The sequence below is a fragment of the Oryzias latipes genome, chromosome 18 (assembly GCF_002234675.1).
Source record: "Oryzias latipes chromosome 18, ASM223467v1".
Taxonomy (NCBI): domain Eukaryota; kingdom Metazoa; phylum Chordata; class Actinopteri; order Beloniformes; family Adrianichthyidae; genus Oryzias; species Oryzias latipes.
The window spans coordinates 21162753-21175997 of record NC_019876.2 but is presented as its reverse complement, the minus strand read 5'-3'; the positions used below and the strand labels follow the sequence as shown (position 1 = coordinate 21175997).

The 13245-nt window shown below is 43.6% G+C and overlaps 1 protein-coding gene across 1 annotated transcript in view; it reads left to right on the top strand.

Moving 5' to 3' along the window:
* Positions 1–13245, top strand: part of shroom4 (shroom family member 4) — a 62835-nt gene that overhangs the window by 9153 nt on the left and 40437 nt on the right. The window contains exon 2 of the mRNA XM_011487645.3: positions 10258–10409. Within this exon, the coding sequence (XP_011485947.1) occupies positions 10258–10409 (152 nt within the window). The remainder of the gene's footprint in view (positions 1–10257; positions 10410–13245) is intronic.

The window sequence follows — 13245 nt, the reverse complement described above, 5'->3', positions numbered from 1 at the left end:
TAACTAATTTTATACATACACAAGCCGCGTCGGGGTACAAGCCGCATGAATTAGGCAACATTGTCATCCTGACGGATCACTTCCTGACTCAGAGTGTAAGTGTGATTTATTAGCACACAGTGGGTGGAGTCATTTTTGCCTCAGGCTCATGTCTTTGAGTTTATCTGCATCTGCCAAACAGTATGCACCTCTATTCTGTTCACAAGTTCCTCAGTTATGGTTTTTATTTTTATTATTTTTTTTTAACTTATTGACAATCTAGGTATCACACATAAAATTACAAACAGTAACCATATAATCAACATTACATCCCTCAGTTATGATGAGGAAATTTACATCCCCGATCCCCCATTTCCCATGAGTCTTAGGGGCTAAAGGCGGGGCCAACGCCCGGCTCGCCATTCTGTTGTACGTGTTTAAGAATGAGCAGCAGTGCATGGAGGGGTGAACGGGTAAAGCTCTCCTTCCGCTTGTGTCGCAGCAGCGTTATGGGAGTAACAGGGCTGTTTAAAAAACACGCTAGTAAAATAAAGCAGCGACGACTGAAAAGCGCGCGCCTCAGCGCGATACGCGCGCCTCCTCGCGGCGCGTGGGTCAGAAGTTTCCTTCCACAACAAACACTTGCTCCGCGGACGCCTCGAGTAAGCCCTGGCTGCAGCCTGCAGAATGGCTCGACGCCTCCGCGCTCCCGCGCGCTCCTTGTCTCCCCTTCCTATCTACTCCGACAGCTCTGGCCAGCGCGGCTACAGGGAGGAGCGCTTCGTCCCCATTGCGCCGGTGGACGGAGCAAATCGTGTCTGTGCAGAGCAATCGGACTTAATACTGTACGTTTTGCGTATGAGGGGCGGATGCGTTGTTACGCGTGGGAGCCTTCAGACTGCCATCGGCCCCGCAGCTCACACGACACGCAGTCTCCAGCTCACACGGAGGCTGTGAGCGTTTCAATGCAAATCTCTGCTCAGTCCTTAGAAACCGTTAACACGACCACGTCAATTTGTGTTTCCAGTCGTGTCCCGACAAAATAAAGGCTGATATTATTGCCACATATTTACGTGCAGCCAGCCGAGTCACTATGACTCAGAGGTAAATGCACTCCTGAGCATGCGCTGTTCTCTCCGTCACGCAGCTGACCGGCTTTTCCAAACCCGTTGGTGATTTTTTCACGCTGCTTTTAACGATTGCTTTTAACTTGAAAGCTTTATCATATTGTAGCGGCGATCACGTGCACGTTGGGTCTAATGGCACCAAAGGATTCTGGGATGCGGCTGGACATGCGTGTTTCGTTTTGTTGAACCATGACTGAAGTGTCTAAAGGCCCGTACACACCGGGACGAATATTCGCCAGGCGTTATTCGCCAGCGTTTTTCGCCACGTTTTTTGTGTTCACACCCAGGCGATTTTCGCTGACGATGAGTGGAGTGAACATGCAATTTCATTCCCTGACATTAGATGGCGCTTAATGTAAAACAGAAATACTCCTGTACACAAGGTGGCGCTGCGCAACTTTACGCTTCTTAAAGTCGCTTTTCACTCAGAAGAAGAGAGCAAGAATTTACACGCTTGTCAGAATCATACAAAGAAAACATGAATATTTCAAGCACCAGTAGCTCCAACTGGTGCTTGGTTCGGGGATATTTTAGAATGTCCGTCATTATTTCTTCGCGGCAGTGTAGACGCTACTTGGCGTATATCTTCTTCGCTGGTATGTGTGCTCAGCAAGGCAGTTTTGTGTTTGAGCGCCCCCAAGTTGTGTTTTACTGTAACTTCAGAAGCTCCAGACACGTGAGCAAAAGCGCCGTTCTCATTGGTCGAGTAGATTTCGACGCGACGCGTCGAAAAAAAAAAACGAACCCGAGGCGTTTTTTTTTTTTGACGCTTTAACGCGTGGCGTTTTTTCGCGTCGGTGTGCACACTCTCGTTGGTGCCCTTTGTTTAGTCACGAGGCGTTAAACGTCGGCGAAAATCGCCGGCGAAATTCGTCCCGGTGTGAACAGGCCTTAAGACCTGAAGTCAGGTCCATGCTGTTTGGCTGCTTAGAGGTGTGTTGAAAAACAAATGACTTGTGTTTGATGTTAGAGAAATCAAACCATTCACTGTGTCCAAAAATACGTACACGGCGGCCGCCAATAAAATCCAATAATTAGCCGCCGCAGGACTGTAAGCGCAGGAAAAAAGTAGCGGCTTGTAGTCCGGAAATTACGGTAATTGTCTATAGTTTGTAGAAGCAGTATGAACGTCTGGTGCAGCATTTTTTACCTGTCAAAATGGCCATAGAAATAATTGGAAATTAGCTTAATAGTTGTATATATATATATATATTTTTTTTATGGAGAAATTAACTCTTCTAAAAATACAACAAATTTCAGCGAGAATTCTGATTGTGTGTCTTGCACTTCATGCACAAACGTCAGGTGGGTCCTTGCCCTGCAATGATGTCCTAATCATATGCTGTAGATTCACGCAACGAGTGTGAGTGTACAGCACAGAGCAGTGTGCTGTGTATCTCACTTCCACACTCATCACTCCTATTCTTTTGCCTTCCTGATGATGCTCATTGGAGGCCCAGAGCTCTCCATTTTCAAACAAATGACCTCAGAATCTTTCCGCTCTGTACACATGTCCCACTGATGAGCTACTCTCATTGTCAACCAATCAGTGAGCTGCGTAGAAGTAACCCTCCTGCGCTGTTCTGTTGTCCATATAAGGCCCTCAAACAATCCAGGTAGAACATTGCGATCACATATCACCTTTGCATTGTAGTCCTCCACTTGTAAAATGTAGTTGTGAGGCGGTAAATGACCTTTTACCTTGACCACAGTGAAGGTGATTTTCTATACTAACATTGGCAAATAGTTGAACGTGTAATTTGATAGAAAGTGTACAGTTTTTGTTTTGGCTGTGGAACGTTGAATAAGCTCTATACCTTACACAGAGTTCTTGAGGATTCAATCTACATTCACTTTTAGATTTAGAGAAAGTGCCCCTAACTAAGGGCTATCCAGGTTCTGTACAATCAGAGGAGGTTTTTAATCTCCCGAATTAAGTCCAACCTGTTCCCAATGCCTGTTTGGATCTGTCAAGGATTTTATTTGTCACAGTTTTTCTTCATAATTTTTATTGACCAAATTTCTTGATGCATCCAGAAGCTGCAGGGAGTCTGGTATGGGACTGCAGGATTTCACTTCTGCTTTTGGAGTGGATGTCATTGTGTTGGCTTCATCAACCCAGAACCTTTTTATGTATTCTGGGGAGATTTTGACAAGAGTGTAAAACGGCTGGAATGAGAATTAACTTATCTATTTTGGAGGCCGTTGATCTTGACCGTAAAAAGGCAGTTTGGCCTCTCCTGGTAGGTGAAGGGCTCGTGCCTCAATTGAAGAAGCTTAAGCTTATCTTATTACGTCTTATCTTAGGGTCTTGTACATTGGTGAAGAAAGGATGGAACATGAGATTAATAGTCAGAAAAGTGCAACTGTTGCAGTAGTGGAGGCATTACTGTAATGTGGGCAGCCATGCATTAAAATGTCCCACTGGGAGAAATTCATCTCAGTGCAGTGCTTAAGTATGCTGTGGTTGACGGAGTGAATGAGAGTAAGGTGTGCAGCATCCAGGAAGTGGGTTTAGAACTCTGGAGATTGTTTCCGCTGGTGACCAGAGGGGTAAACAGAGAGAGAGAGGGATAGACAGAGACAAGAGGGTAGGCCTCTTGTGTTGGACATATTTTACTTTAACAACAGGGGTTATTAATCTTCAGACAAACCAGAGGTATGTCTGAATAAACCCCTTTTGTAATCGAGGCCAAACTTTATTCATTTTAATAATATTTGAAAATCTTTTTTGTTGGACCGGATGGAAAAGGAAAGAAAGGAAGAAGAGAGAGGGATGTTGGGGGGGGGTAGGAGGGTGATAATAGGAGGGGGGGGGGTAAAACCATGAAGCAGCATAAAGCAACAAACTACTTGATGTTTATCATTACGGAAAGGTTCAGATGTAATACAAATCTCAAAGGGCGGGGCCCTGTCCACACACAAACTCAAATGTTATAAACACACCTGCTAGCTGCAAAAATGTCCACATGTCAACATGCACACAATACAGATAGTGTTCACACATGTATACTTATGCCTTCAAACCAACTAGTGTGAAATATTTCATTCAATCAATCACGCAAACTATTAGTGCAAAGGTAAGCTAACACCTGTGCTTAAGTGAGTGTTTATGTTCTTCTAAAATGGATGGCAGAATGTGAAAAGAAGGAGGGAGAGTGCCCAGCCACACCCACACCAAGACCCCCGCCTCAGCAGCCACGGCAGCCAGTACCCCCAAAGCCACACGGCAGCAGGCAGAGAACAACCGCCCCCGGGCGATCACATCTGCCACCCAGGCCAGGGCCAGCAGAACCGCCCCGAAGCCCCCAGAGCCAGAGAGCAGGGAGGCATGGGGGGAAAGATTGTGGGGGAAAGAGGTGCTGCCCCAGCCCAACCAGGAGAGCAGCCCCCCCGCCGCGCCAGGAGGGCCCAACGCCGGGGCCCACCTGAGCAGGGTGTCCACAGCCCCAGACGAGCACCTCATCACCACCCAGGAGTTCTGTGCACCCCCCCCCCCCAACCCCAGGTACGAGCAAGGACCCCCCAAGGGAGACCCGCTCCGCGCTCCAGGCAGCCACCCACCTGGCCCACGGTTGGTCCAGAAAGGAGCAAGGCAGGGGCCAGCCGGCCCCTTCCCGGTAGGGGTGCACCCCGGGGAAAAGGGGGGCCCACGAGGGTTGTTGTAAACATGGCCTGACCAGGCTTCTGGCCTTGCCATAAAGCTCAGGGATCCCTCCCCCTGCGTGGAGAGAGAGCTGCTGGGCCCGGGAAACCAGCACCCAGGGGACACGGCCTCGTTGCCAAGGGTCCAGTACCCCCTACCAGGGATGGGTTAGGGGACAGATGGTCCAAGGTCCCACCTTCCTTGCGAAATGCGTGTGTGTGTGTGTTTGTGAGGGTGTGTGTGTGCATGTGTGTGTGTTTATATTGGAATGTATATTTTGAGGGGTGAAGGGTGTGTGTACTAAGGGGGTGCAGTTGAAATTGGCGGGTATTTCTAATGTGATGGAGCGTTATCATTCATGAACAGAAAGTTGGGGATGTGTTGGTGGAATTTGGGGGTGACAATGGGTTCTAAGATGTCTTTGAGGGAAGAACATGCAGTGACTGGACCATCTACAATAACCTAATCAGTTTTGCTCGGACTGGTGATGTCTGCCCATTCTGTCGCACCTCTTCCATCAAAGTAAATCCTGGATCCATGTTGTCCTCTGCGTATCGCTCACCTCACCCTCTCCAACGATGCTGATGACCATCATTTCTGTGCAAGGTGACCCGACCCTCATTAGTGAACAGGACAATACACCATAGCTTTATTGTCTACGTTCCACTGTCTTTTGCCCACTACAAACATTTAAGGCAGTATCTTGGTGTCAGTGAAGTCACCTGCAACGGTCGTCTGGTGTTCATGTTAAAGTGATTGAGGCCGTTCCACAAAACCGTCCTGCAGCTGTGTAGCAGTTGCAAAACCATGTCTAAGTGCAGAGCTCCCTAGGTACTGGTCATCGTTGCAGTGTGTCACTTGCAGGGCTCCACTCTTGGGTCTGTCACAAACTCTAACTGTAGTTTTTTAATTTAATGCAAGTCTGCTCAAGACACTTTGACTCACCAAGTTCACCATCAACATCTGATCTCAAGGTGCGCTACAGCTTGTGTGGAACACACAAAACGAGGTTTCTTTGTCAGCCCAATACAATTTCTTAAAGGTTTAAGGATGAAGTGAATACCAAAACAAACTGTTCTCACATCTAGAAAGAAGAAGCCCACCCTCTTTAAAGTCCCACTCCAATCATCTTTTGATATTTTGTATAAGTATTGCTAGTGATTTTTTAACTACGTATATGCCATTTTTAGGCAAAATAAACATCTTGGATCCTTTTTCTAGGACATAGTTTCTGCATACCAGAAATAGTTAATCAGAAATTAGAGTTGTGGACGGAACTGTTGCCAGGGAGTAGTAAGCATGCACTCAATTTCATCATGCCTTTGATTACCCTCTCCTGCTAGCTTACACCCCCTCACTACCCCAAGCTAACATTGCAGGTGCCACAAAAAAGGAGAGCAATATTGGAGCTATCCGCTGTACAGTTTTGAGCCGGATTCCAGCTCAGACGAGGAAAATGAATGGGTACATGGATCTGCAAGTTGATGCATCAGAATAGAGTGGAGCAGGTAGCTTGTGACCTGCCAATGGTAGTTTGTATGCAACAACTACAAGCTTTTTCAAACGACATTTTTTATCTGATCTTGATACACCACAGAAGAAATACTTAGAATTTTTTTTGCTGAATTCCTTTATACATGTCTTTCATCATGAGAAAAATGCCACAAGAACGTTCAAAAGCACTAAAAACAGAATTTTCCTTGGAGTGGATCTTTAAACATAAGAAAAGTTATCCATAAATGGATATGCAATTAAATTTTCTGCACAGTATGAAGTTTACATATTTCAACGGTTGTAATAAAATTGCTGTTAGTTTCACAACAAATGATCACTTTTATATTATATTGACATTAGCTCTATGACATTTGGCCAGCTCAAAAAGGAGCAATAAAATAGTAATACTATTTTAATAATGGTGATACAGTTGGCATTTATTTATAATAGTACGGTCAATCAGAACCATCAGCCTGTACTACAACTTCACAGAGATCTGTGTTTGTTGGGGACAAAGAGATCTATTCAGTATCTGAGCTAAACTGAACAAACATTTGTTCAACAGATGATTATGATATAAATAACTTCAGAGATCAGAGGCAGGGCAGAATGCAAGTTACAAAAACACAAACAGCAGTAAAACCGGGAGAACGGGAGCACCAAAGGCATAAGGGTCATGCAGAGCAGTAGGATTGGAGAGAATCTGTCTGATTGCTCTCCCATAGCTGTCGTCAGCAGGGATCCATGTGGAGCAGTGATCCCCAACAAGAACACAAACAGTGCCAGGAAAGACAGTCAGCTGATCTAAAACTCATCTGTTCTGAAGGGTCATGAGATGTAATGCAGTTAGTCAAGTTTAAGCTTCAGTAAGTGCTGCAGCGGTGCCGGCAGCAACTGTTTCAATTCTCAGCATAGCTGTTGTTACGCTCCCTTCTCCCCAAGGGATGAAGGAGTCATGCGGGTGAGTGGGAGACCTGTCTTTGCAACTGTAAAGGGATCTGGGCTTGGACAGAGCGTAAAGGAGCACTAGGAATACACCTACCATTCCTACTAGTAGGCAAAGCAAGATGCAAGTAAATACCACAAATTCAACAATTTCTGTGGGCCAGGTGGAGTCTGTATTGTGTTGAGAGAAGGGAGTTAGGTGAAGAAGAATTCATATAAGAATGGCATGCAGAGCACATTGATGGTAGAGCAGTGTGTCCTTGAAACAGGCCCTAGGTTGGATCTGGCCATAGACGAAAAAACGTCTGGAAAATAGAGGAACCTTATGCCTTCGTCACAATTGCCTTTATGGGGTGGATACAGGTTTGTACCCACCTCAAAAGCCACCTAATCACAGACATAGACATTAAGGTTGATGCTGATTGGTCAGAAATTCTTCCAATCAGCTTGTAGAATGGATCAGGTTTGTGCATGATTGGAAGAATTTTGGCTTTTGAGGCACATTTGTTACCTGTTGCCCTGCTCTGTTTCGAGCACAGAAGAAAAAGAATATCTCTCAAGTAAAAATTGTTTTGTTTGTACATATTTTTGAGTTTCAAGTGCATTTTTCTGTTACAAATTATAGATAATTGTTTGCAAACACATAATTTTTAAGGTTTTACGCTCAAACACTGAGAGTTGCACTTGGTATAATGGCCCAAAAATATCTATAGTTGGCTGCCAGTCATTGACTGTAGTTGCTGGCAGGTGTTTCAGTGCATTTGGATGTGACTGTTGTTACTGGCAGGTGATACTAAAGGCCAATGGCAGATGGTGGATGGTGGATCATTGCCAGCTGTGGCAGATGTCTCTGTAAAGCTGTGAAATGGAAACCTGTCAGGGGCGGTGCCACAGCAACCATCTACAGCAGCTAAAAGAGACAAACATTCAAATCATTAAAGCTGGACAAAACGACCTCAGAATGGTAACACGCCTTTATTACCATGGTCAGAGCGAATGCTCCATTCTGATTGGCTGCTGGGTATGGAATAATATTAATAATTGATACTTTATTTATCCCACTGAGAGATGTTAATGCTCGCCATTGATGTGGTAATTGCCCCCAGTGCAATTACTCATCCCCCTCTGGGAATCAAACCCTGGATTCCTGCGTGGTAGCCTCTCACCTTACCAACCGAGCTACCCAGCTGCTAAAAAGTGATAATGGGCAGTGATAATGTACAACTAAAAAATAAGTTCCGGTCACATAGCTTAAATGTTCTATATCACTGTGCTGGCTTCTTTAAAACAAACTTTTGCTTCATCATCTGGACAAAAACAAGCAGTAAGAGGTGAACTTTCTCTCTGAACCGATGCCTTATTTATCATGACGAACCGGATATCACTTTCCTTTGCCGCTGCGATTGAGGTCAACGCCAACTTAGCTGTTACAATGACAACACGCTGCACCACATAACAAATAGTCCCCTTTTCATTGCACAAGCGATTTAAACCGAAAATATAACAAGAATAAAGTAATAAAAGTTGATTGAATATTTATTTCTTTTGTAAGGGACCATGGTATAAGCAGGTTAATGGCCTTTAAAGTGTCCATTATCAGAAATTAAAGCAGTTCACGATAGCAACCGGTTCAGGCTTTTGCATCGTCAATTAATTTCTATAAATGGACACTTCGTCGGCCACGATCCCTTACTTAAAATTCACTCAGTCCAGCATTTAACACTTAGGGCCCATATTTTAATAACTATAAAAATAAAATAATTCTCTTTAGTGACAAATATTTTTAGGTCCTGATCCCATTAAGCAATAGTTCCTTTCGTTTAGAAATTAGCATATGAAAAAAATTAGCTTGTCATGACAAATAATAGTTGAACGACTTTGCTGTGGTGACCTGATCAGTTAAAAGATAAGAAATATATATTTATATATCTCACACAGATGCTTCTTCACTGGCTGCTGTTTAGTTTTTGTGTCCTTCTGTAGGCATGCTAATTCCACACTGGGCGCATAAACACGCGTTTAAGCAACCACCTCCAATGAAAAATCAATGTGAACACGGGTATATGTGCGTTTTTAACTTCCGTGTTAAAACTCTTGCTTTCACACGCCTCTACGTAAGTTTTGAGTCCGCTTTCAGGTTGTACGTACAAAACACGTGTCCATTGAACGCACGTTAAAGTCAAACCAGTTAAACTTGACCAATTAGGTACTCTGATTTGGTAGTGATGTATGAGTAGCGGCGTTTTTCATTCATGGAAGTGCCAACCGTTACAAAGGTGGTCTTGGAGGACAAATTTGAATAAAAATTGCGGTTTATGCCCGGCTAGAATTCTATGGCACCAAGTCTTTCATATATCGAAATAAAGCTGTGAAAGAATAAGTCTGGATCAATTCTGCTTCCACATTTTGCACCAAGCCTTGTCCAACTGTGAGTACATTAGCTAGCATTGGGAAGCAACAGCCGAGTGTGAACACCGTATGCTAAAAGCGTGTTGGAGAACCTGTGTTCAGCACAGTCTTTATAGCACAAACTGCACAGACTTCCAGATTAGACAATTGCAAAAGGATCAACTGGGGCCTTAAAAGTTTACAGAGCAACTTTTACAAAGTTGAAAACTATACTTATAGGGTTGAATCTGTTTAACAATACATCCCTTGGTGAAATCTAAACTCTTTAAAGTTATTTTCTAGATTTTTGTTTTGATATTTTATCTCTCCATGTTAGAATACATCTACCATTAAAAGTATAGAATGAACATGTCTTTATTAGTAGACAAACCAACTAAATCAGCAAGGGATCAAATACTTTTTACTCTCACTGTATAAGAGTCAGAGTGTTACCTTAGTTACCAGAGGACCAAACACAAACATCACCAGTCAATCTCAAAGAATGGGATAGATTCTATGTCATCTTTTGGAGACCCTCTAAAGTTTTCATAACGGGCAATTTACTGGAAGTAATCCTTTAAAAAAAGTTGTTTCCTTTACATGGGTACTATATTTTATTTGTAACGTTTTCTGTCTTATCCTGTCTTTAGTCTAACCAATGCCTTTTTTTTGTCCTAGATGGAGGATGAAGGAAAGGCTGCTCAGTGCAAAAAGCTGAAAGTTGGTGATGAACTCATCAACATAAACGGATCTCCCCTGTATGGCAGCCGGCAGGAGGCCCTCATCCTTATAAAGGGATCGTACAGGATACTGAAGCTCACAGTACGGAGGTAAATCCCAAATAGTCATTTTATGTGTGTGCATAAACTTCTGCTGCAGCATTAATTCCAGTTATTCATCCATATTATGCTTGTCAGACATGATAATATTCTCTGAAGGAGTAAATGTTGAGATTTTAGATGCAACAAAACATGAAATGAGTAGAAAATATCCCTGTAATCTTTTGGGCTGCTTGTGAAATTATGTAGACTTCTCCTCCATTATTTCCATTCATTAAATATTTACAAATTATAGTTAATGTCTTAGTATCATGTCATAATTACAGACACTAAAACCAACAGCTGCCCCAACCCAGAGGGGCGGTTTGCAGGTTAAGGTTGTTGAATTGGACATCCACACTATTAATAGATTAAAACAGACCTTGTTAACAGTTACAGATGATGTGAGGTGAACGACCCCGGTGCTGGGTGGTGTGTTGTCACCATGTCCATATTTGTAGCATTAAGCTATGTTTACGTCAGAATTGTGATGGAGGTTTAAGAAGGTGCCTAACATGGGTTCTTCAACGCATACGGTGTTCACACTGGACTGTCGCTTTACTAGCTTATATACTTACAGTTGGAGACTTGGTGCAAAATGTCAAAGCGGTGCAAATCTTGCAAATCTTGCTTCAAGGGTTTAATTTCACAGCTGTATTCCAATATATACGAAAGACTTGGTGTCATAGAATTCCGCCCGGGCACAAACTGCAGTTATTAATTTCTCCATCATAATCAATTTTCACACTGTTGGCACTTCAGTGTATTTAAAAGGACGCTACCCATACTTCACTACCAAATCCGAGTCCCTGATTTATCAAAGTTCAAATGGTTTAATTCTTAACACACATTAAATGCCCATGCAATTTGTCCATGGAGGCCAGAAATGGACCTAAAAACTTGCGTAGCGATGAGTAAATGTGAAAATTTTGAACACGAAAGCCTGAAACATGCATTTATTTGCATTTACATAGACTGGACGTAGTCACTTGAATACCATTTTCTGAGCCTGCTGTGAGTGTAGCATTAGCTTTACCAGTTACATCGTCTTGTTTGATTCGCCTTAAAAATATCAATGTTTATAGAACCTCTCCACAGTTCAAACATTTAACACTGGAGCTTCAGCTCCACTACCGTAACTCTTCAACCTTAAGTAATGTGTTGCAAATTAGTACACAGCTAATACCAAATGCCACCTTTTTCCGCGTCAGAATAAGTTGATCCGCAATGATCGCGTAAATGGTCGAATAGTTGCAGTATGTGAAAGAGCGTCTCTTATGTAGGCGTCACAGACGACAGCTCCGGTTTAAAATTGTTGAGACAGTTTTGGCAAAGAGGGCCAGATTTGGTGGGTTGTACTAGAGACAAATATGTTTTAACCATTATTGTAAGATGCACATTAGAGATGGTTTTTTCTACAATTAAAGTAATGGCAAATATTTTTGATTTCATCTTCTTTCTCTTTCGGCTTTTCCCATCAGGGGTCGCCACAGCGAATCATCCTTTTCCACCTCACTCTATCATGGACATCTTCTACCCTAACATTAGCCAACTTCATGTCCTCTGTTAAGACATCCATGTATCTCCTCTTTGGCCGTCCTCTTGCCCTCCTGCCAGGCAGCTCCATCTCCAACATCCTTCTACCAATATATCCACTATCCCTCCTCTGAACATGTCCAAACCATCTCAGTCTGGCTTCTCTGACTTTGTCGCTGACACAGGCAACATGAGCCGTCCCTCTGATGTACTCGTTCCTTATCCTGTCTAACCTGGTCACTCCTAAGGAGAACCTCAACATCTTCATCTCCGCTACCTCCATCTCAGCCTCTTGTCTCTGTCTCACTGCTACCGTCTCTAACCCATAGAGCAGAGCTGGTCTCACCACTGTCTTGTACACCTTTCCTTTGAGTCTTGCTGGCACTCTTCTGTCACACAACACTCCTGACACTTTCCTCCAACCGCTCCAACCTGCCTGCACTCGCCTCTTCACCTCTTTTCCACAATCCCCATTTTTGATTTCATATTAATGGTAAAATAAATCAGCTGTTGATTTACTCAGAGGTGGATAAAGGGTCAGAAGTGCACATGCTGTGCTGCTAAAATCTAAGTGTATGTTGACATATTAGGCCAGGGCGAAAGATTGATTGAATGAATTAATTCAATTTTTTTGTTACTGTGATTTAAAAAATAACTATATTGAGTTTTTGTGTAATGGCGCATTTTTGGCTCCCCAGAGCTTCCGTAGCGTCAGTTTCACACAGCGGTATGGCAAGTGACAAACAACATCACAGCACACACGAAACAGCAAGCGACAATATGGCTACCGGTGAGAGTGGGAAGTTTGTTACCGAGAAAGGAATAAAATCATCTGTTGTTGGAACTGCTATAGGTTTGCTGCCACAGACGTGGAGGAAGAGACCCCACGCTGCAACATTTGCCTAAAGCCCATCGATCGCAGTCAAAGGCAGCAGCACCACAAACCTATTCCAACATCTGGGGGAAACCTTTTGTACTGTTCTCCTTCACTCTTGTAACTTCAAACATGAAGGCGCACCCCCAACACTTGTGCACGCTCTCACTCACTGTCGCGCGGCACGCGCTCATTCCTCTTACACATGCAGCATGCTGACACACATACACATACTCATTCTACAACACCTAGTTAGTTCAGTAGTTAGATAGTTAGTAGTTAGATGTTACTGTTATTTGTTAATAAAGAATAGTGCGTTGTAATTATTAGTTGTACCGGTATTCATTTGTGACACAGCCACCGCAGATTTTGTGTTCGGCGGCGGGCGGGGGTATGGTTTGTGTGCGGTTGACCGCGACTCCTTCTGCTTCATCCCCA